The 7,429-nt window shown below is 44.6% G+C and overlaps 1 protein-coding gene across 1 annotated transcript; it reads left to right on the forward strand.

Annotated features, from left to right (window-relative positions):
• Nucleotides 1-332: 332 nt before the first annotated feature.
• Nucleotides 333-4,463, forward strand: LOC135710384 (uncharacterized). The gene is made up of 2 exons (XM_065232948.1): nt 333-3,599; nt 3,931-4,463. Exons 1-2 carry the CDS (start codon nt 333-335, stop codon nt 4,459-4,461), a joined length of 3,798 nt encoding a protein of 1,265 aa, XP_065089020.1. The 3' UTR covers nt 4,462-4,463.
• The last annotated feature ends 2,966 nt before the right edge of the window (nt 4,464-7,429 follow it).

The raw sequence follows: 7,429 nt of genomic DNA on the forward strand, positions 1-7,429 counted from the left end.
CTTATCTCAATTATTGCAGACTGGTTAGCCATGAGCATACCTCATCTAACTTTTAGCCATATAGGCGTAAAGTTGATCACCTAGAGGATTTTAAATATTCGAAAAAAGCCGCTTCTTTTCGCCTCACACACTCGGCAGATTCAGGTTGCGAGCACTTCAATTAAATAAAAGACGAAAAAAAAATCCACTCGAAAGGTCTTCCGATGAAGCATGCGGTTAGCGCATACTAGCCGGTCCATACTGAGAGTGGGGTGTAGCTATTTTTTGAGATGGCTATTCAATTTCGTTTGAACTGTGTCGTGTTGTTTAATAGTGGCAGTTCACGCGTCAAGATGCGCATTCGCGATTCATCATATTTTCTCCTACTAAGCAGATACCTTGGGATAACCTTGTTGATAGCTCACGGGTCTTCGCAAACCACTGATGGAAGTGAAATTCCTTGTCGAGATGGAGGATTATGTGTACCGTTCTATATGTGTTCTAATAGTAAGATCATAACAGACGGAACGGGATTAATCGATCTTCGTTTTACTGGAGAGGATTGTCCAGATAAATTGATTTGTTGTCAGGATACCGCTGCCGTTGGGTCACGAATATCAGAGTGCCAAGGAAAGTGCGTTCCGTTGTCCCAGTGCTTGGATGATGTGTATGAAGATACAGTCGTTGAAAATAGTGTATTGGATATTGGAAAAACAAGTTGTTCTGACAACCAAATTTGTTGCAATAATGTACGGCAACCGCAATTTACTAACATGATTGTTTCCCCCTACAAACAATGTCAGGGAAAATGTGTACCTTTCTACCAGTGCTCTGGAGGGAAACTGAATAGTTTTGGAAAAGATATAATCAACTTGAGGAGCACTGATGATGGATGTGGTGGAGACGAATTAGTGTGCTGTATGGAAACAGATATTAAAAAGCCAAACATCGAGCTGCCCAAATTGTGCGATGGAACATGCGTTCCGTTCTATCAGTGTTCGAATGGGTCATTCAACAGTGCTGGCGAAGGAGTGATCAATTTAAGAAGCTTCGACAATGCATGTCCAGGAGAACAGGTTTGCTGTAGTTCCAAACCCATGCCAAACATTGAGGTGCCCAAACTGTGCGATGGAACATGCGTTCCGTTCTATCAATGTTCAAATGGGTCATTCAACAGTGCTGGCGAAGGAGTGATCAATTTAAGAAGCTTCGACGATGCATGCCCAGGAGAACTTGTTTGCTGTAGTTCCAAACCCATGCCAAACATTGAGGTGCCCAAACTGTGCGATGGAACATGCGTTCCGTTCTATCAATGTTCAAATGGGTCATTCAACAGTGCTGGCGAAGGAGTGATCAATTTAAGAAGCTTCGACAATGCATGTCCAGGAGAACAGGTTTGCTGTAGTTCCAAACCCATGCCAAACATTGAGGTGCCCAAATTGTGCGATGGAACATGTGTTCCGTTCTATCAATGTTCAAATGGGTCATTCAACAGTGCTGGCGAAGGAGTGATCAATTTAAGAAGCTTCGACGACGCATGTCCAGGAGAACTGGTTTGCTGTAGTTCCAAACCCAAACCACACGTCGAGGGGCCCAAACTGTGCGTTGGAACATGCGTTCCATTCTATCAATGTTCAAATGGGTCATTCAGCAGTGCTGGCGAAGGAGTGATCAATTTAAGAAGCTTCGACGATGCATGTCCAGGAGAACTGGTTTGCTGTGGTTCCAAACCCAAACCACACATCGAGGGGCCCAAGCTGTGCGGTGGAACATGCGTTCCATTCTATCAATGTTCAAATGGGTCATTCAACAGTGTTGGCGAAGGAGTGATCAATTTAAGAAGCTTCGACGATGCATGCCCAGGAGAACTTGTGTGCTGTAGTTCCAAATCCAAACCACACGTCAAGGGGCCCAAATTTTGTGACGGAACATGTGTTCCGTTCTATCAATGTTCAAATGGGTCATTCAACACTGCTGGCGAAGGAGTGATCAATTTAAGAAGCTTCGACGATGCATGTCCAGGAGAACTGGTTTGCTGTAGTTCCAAACCCAAACCACACGTCGAGACGCCCAAATTGTGCGATGGAACATGCGTTCCATTCTATCAATGTTCAAATGGGTCATTCAACAGTGCTGGCGAAGGAGTGATCAATTTAAGAAGCTTCGACGACGCATGTCCAGGAGAACTTGTGTGCTGTAGTTCCAAATCCAAACCACACGTCAAGGGGCCCAAATTTTGTGACGGAACATGTGTTCCGTTCTATCAATGTTCAAATGGGTCATTCAACACTGCTGGCGAAGGAGTGATCAATTTAAGAAGCTTCGACAATGCATGTCCAGGAGAACTTGTTTGCTGTACTTCTAAACCCATGCTAAACATTGAGGTGCCCAAATTGTGCGATGGAACATGCGTTCCGTTCTATCAATGTTCAAATGGGACATTCAACAGTGCTGGTGAAGGAGTGATCAATTTAAGAAGCTTCGACGATGCATGTCCAGGAGAACTGGTTTGCTGTGGTTCCAAACCCAAACCACACATCGAGGGGCCCAAGCTGTGCGGTGGAACATGCGTTCCATTCTATCAATGTTCAAATGGGTCATTCAGCAGTGCTGGCGAAGGAGTGATCAATTTAAGAAACTTCGACGATGCATGTCCAGGAGAACTGGTTTGCTGTAGTTCCGAACCTGAGGTAATTGCCAGTACATGCCAATGTGTACCTTTTAATCAGTGCTTGGACGGTACTGCCAACATGAGCGGTAAAAATCTGCTAGACTTGAGGAGTACTAATCAAGACTGCCCAGGAAATCAAGTTTGCTGTTCTAATCCAAGACCTAGCCATATGGAAACGGCAAACTCAAACGAGTGTAAAGGAACGTGCGTTCCATTTTATCAATGCTTGAATGGAAAATTCAACACGGGAGGAAAAGACATTCTAGATCTTCGTTTAAATAACTGCCCTGGAGATTTAGTGTGCTGTGAAGCTCCAACAGTACCAAAGATTCCCGATAAACGAGTTTGTGAGGGAGCATGTGTTCCAATACGGCAATGCAATACGGCTGGTAAGGATATTCTAAACTTACGGAGCTATTACGATTGCCCAGGTGACCAGATCTGTTGTGAATTATCAGCGAAAGTAAAACAAACAAGCAAGCTATGTGATGGAAAATGTGTCCCCCCGGCGCAGTGTAGCGATTCGCCAAGCACAATGGTGACACAACTCATAGATGCTCGATTAGGATTAACCTACACTGGATGTTTGGATGGTAATGTGTGCTGTGCAAATCCAATAAGAATGACTCCAGATGCAGATAAATGGATGGATTGGATAAACGACATAAACAATATGGTCGTTGCCCAAAATGTTAAAAAGACTGGAAAGTGCTCCTTGGACATTGTTCGTGGTGTTGAAAGTATCAAGGAGAATGAAATTCCGTGGTTGGTGACAGTTTGGAGAAGAAATCATCGTTTAGGGGTAATGCATGACGAATATCTTTGTGCTGGAACACTTGTGAGGGCAGACGTAGTTTTTGTTCCAGCCGATTGCATCCAAGGCGATCCTAATGCCCGATTATTCGTAAGAACAGGAAGCTATAATTTGAAAGCGATGAGTGGTTATAAGGTATGTATCTAGACATTACAAAAATTTCTTATTAGAATAGACATTGCTCCCGAAAACACGACCACAAGTAAATTCTCTATCTGGTAAATTTTCTCTAATGTAGCACAAAATGTACGAAGAATCAATGAAAATTAATGGCATACAATAACTGTTGGACTACTATTTCAGAATGCCCATTTATTCCTTTTTTTTAGAACTTAAAATCATTAGATGGATCAGATCTCAACATTGGTGGATTAATTAAGTTCTTGTACGTTTAAAATAATCTAAATAACTCCAAATTAATAATTAATTTAAAACATCACCTGCATTTTTTCTTCTTCAATTTCAGGAGCTCCAGATAATCAGAAAAATTATTCATCCGGATTACGACAACGCATACAACCCGAACAATGCTGCTTTACTATTCCTGCCGGAACGCAGTAAAAATAAACCTCATGAAGCATGCATATTCGGCATCAAGGAACAATTGCGCGAACAAGACTGTCTGATCGCTGGATGGAACAGCCTTGACTTGCGGGATGTTCGCAATCCGTTCACCATGCCGAAGAAATTGTACTCACCAATTGTAAGGACAACAACCTGTCGGCCGGGTTCTTTCTGCACGGGAAGGAATCAGTTCATTGAAAGCTGCGACAGACTGCATGGCTCACCGGTTATATGCCTCGATCAGTCCGGACACAACTGGAAGATAGCGGGAATGGTTGTAAAGAATAATGTACGATGCGACCAAAACGGCATCCCGGATTCGCTGCTCGAGGTTACCCGTTTGGAACCTTGGATTCGAGAACAACTTTCACCGAGCTTTGTGCAAAAACCGGCTGTCCATGAACCATCTCGAAAGTATTTACCTGTTAAGTAATGAGATGACTCAAACTCTCTGTTCGTACTTAATCAAAAACATATGTTCAAGTGCGGGCATTGTACAAATGTAATTAAATCTAGGGTTATTAAATAAATTTTGAACCGGGTAGTAGTAGTAAAATTTACGTTTATTTTCTGGGTTTTATGTTTCAACATTTGATTTAACATTTCAATTGGTTAGCCTTTGGCTCTTCATCTTTGTTCTAGTTAATTGGTTATTCTAATGTGATGATTGCGTTTAGCGCTAATTTACAGGATACCCTTTGTGGGATTGTTTTGGTTTGAATTTAAAAATTTGATAACCTACCTACTTGAGCACCTAACTACTTATACTAGGTTGCCAAATCACGAATGATCTGGTGGTTTGATCGCAGACAGGCGACTCTGAACCTTTCCAGCGTGGAAGTCTTTCGTTCCTCGAGTGTTTGAAGACCGGCCAGGTGGTGAATCTCAGAATTACGAGTTCGCGGTGGACTGTTAAGGATCATTCTGAGGATCTTGTTTTGGATCCTCTGAAGCTTTAAGTGGTGGCACTTAGCACAACTCTCCCAGATTGGCATACCATACTCAATAGCCGGCAGAATGATTTGCTTGTGGACAGCAAGCTTGTTTTTGAGGGACAGGGTGGACTTCCTGTTTATCAGAGGGTAGAGCGACCTGATCAAGATGTTACACTTGGTGGATGTCTTGTCCACATGGGATCGGAATAGCAATTTGCTATCGAGGGTGAGACCAAGGTAGACTACTTCACTCGACCATTCAATGGGAGTGCTATCAAGATGGACCTTGTTGTTAGCAGGTGGAACAAGCCGAGGTGAATTCGAGTGTGGGAACAGAATGGTTTGTGTTTTAGCTGCATTGATACAAATCTTCCAGCTCTTAAAATAGTCGGACAAAACATCCAGGCCTGATTGTAGTTTACTCGCCAGAGCACGGATCACTCGACCCTTATAGATGATGGAGGTGTCATCTGCGAACATTGACAGGATACCACCACCCGGCAGGGGAGGAACGTCTGACGTGAAAATGTTGAATAGGATAGGCCCAAGCAGGCTACCTTGAGGGACCCCTGCATCAACGTTGAACGTATCAGAGGAGACATTGTTCAAGTAGACCTGGAATGATCTGCCCGACAAGTAGTTTTTGATGATCTTCACGAGGTAGTTCGGAAAGTTGTATCGATGCAGCTTGTACACTAGACCATCATGCCAGACATTGTCGAACGCCTTCTCGACGTCCAACAATGCCATGGCAGATGTTTTGGAAACGGACTTGTTCCGCTTGATGATGTTAGTAACCCGTGCGAGTTGGTGGATGGTAGAGTGGCCTTTCCTAAACCCGAATTGCTCTTTGAGAAAGATGTTATTATCATTTGAAAACACCAGCAGACGGCTGAGTATCAATTTTTCGAATAGCTTCGAGATGGAGGACAAGAGGCTGATGGGGCGATAGCTTTTGGCACTGGTAGGGTCTTTGCCAGGTTTGTGAATTGGAATAATTTTGGCTAACTTCCAGCATGCAGGGAAGTAGCCAAGCATTAAACACTTGTTGAAGACCACTGCAAGGTGCTTGAAGAAGTCAACACTCAAGTTTTTCAGCTCGAGGTTGACCACTCCATCGACACCAGCGGCCTTCATGTTCTTTGTTGCTTTAATCGCTGCTATCACCTCATCAGCCGATATTCTACTTTCGTCAGGGACAACTACGGGGGTGGCAGCGACACTAGCCATTGCCTGTGATACTGCAGGCTCGTGGGGACTCACCATGGCGTGGCCAAGGTTATGTGAATTTTCAAAGTGTTGTCCAAGAGCATTGGCCTTTTCAAATGGGGTTATTAGTAAAGATGGGTCCGAATTTTGGTTAGGAGAGGAAAGGGGAGGAATGGGCCTCGGCTTATTTTTCAAAATCTTTGCCATTTTCCAGAATGGCTTAGCACAATCTGGGAGAGAGCGAATCTTGTTTGCAAAATCGATATTTCTGAGATCCACCATCCTGGCTTGGATGATTTTGCTCAAACGGTTGCAATTGGTCTTCAGATTAGGCAGCCCAGTACGCTGGTACTGCCTACGGATCGTGTTGCGGAGTCTAATGAGGTCTTTAGTAGGCCTGTCAAGGTTCAGAGTGTTACTCACCTGTCTGGATACTGGCACATGTAGCTCCCTGGCCCGGGAAATTGCTTGATCGATGGAACGCAGACACCGGTCAACATCTTCGGACGATTCCGGTTGGACATCGTAGTCTACAGCGGTGTCGACGCAATGTTGGAACTGACCCTAGTCAACACGATGATAGTTGCGCCGGAAAGCTTCAAATCGATTTACGGAGGATCCCACCTCAGTCACCACCGGGTAGTGGTCCGAGCTGAGTTCCTGATAGGTGATAGGTTGAGCGATGTTGTTGCCCATGTTGCTGATGAATATATCGATGGTAGCGTGAACACCGGACCGACTCAACCGGGTGGGAGTTTCCGGACTCAAGATGTTGTACTGCGCTTCCTGCAGGTCGTTGTTCAGGATGGTGCCGTTTTGATTGCGCCGATTGTTGCCCCAAGCTTGATGTTTGGCGTTCAGGTCGCCAGCGATGATAAAGTTTTCCCGTCGTCGTGTTAGCTTGATAATATCTCGTCGCAGATCTGCTGCTGATCCGTCCCTGATGTTGACTTGTTTGGGGCAGTAAGCCGCGACGATGGTGATGGGGCCGATAGGAGTAGAAACTTCCACCCCTACGGCTTCGATGATCTTCAGCTGAAAGCTGGGCATCAGTCGACAGCAGATGTTTCTCCTTATTGCAATAGCCACTCCTCCTCCTCCAGAGTTGGTTCGATCTAGCCTCACGAGCCGGAAATCGGGAAGGTAGACGTTTGTTTCAGGCTTCAGGTGGGTTTCAGTTATGATGGCAATGTCGATGTTTCGTTCATTGAGAAACTCAACAAACTCGATGTTTTTGCTCTTCAAGGAGCAAGCGTT

Source organism: Ochlerotatus camptorhynchus, unplaced genomic scaffold, assembly GCF_037179485.1.
Source record: "Ochlerotatus camptorhynchus isolate MF236.1 unplaced genomic scaffold, CSIRO-AGI_Acam_v1.1 ptg000380l, whole genome shotgun sequence".
Lineage (NCBI taxonomy): Eukaryota > Metazoa > Arthropoda > Insecta > Diptera > Culicidae > Ochlerotatus > Ochlerotatus camptorhynchus.

Excerpts from the sequence above, each read along its gene's own strand:
- LOC135710384 (XM_065232948.1), top strand. The coding sequence starts at position 333 with ATGCGCATTCGCGATTCATCATATTTTCTCCTACTAAGCAGATACCTT. Across the intron at positions 3,600-3,930 it reads AAGCGATGAGTGGTTATAAG|GAGCTCCAGATAATCAGAAA; the intron begins GTATGTATCTAG and ends CTTCAATTTCAG.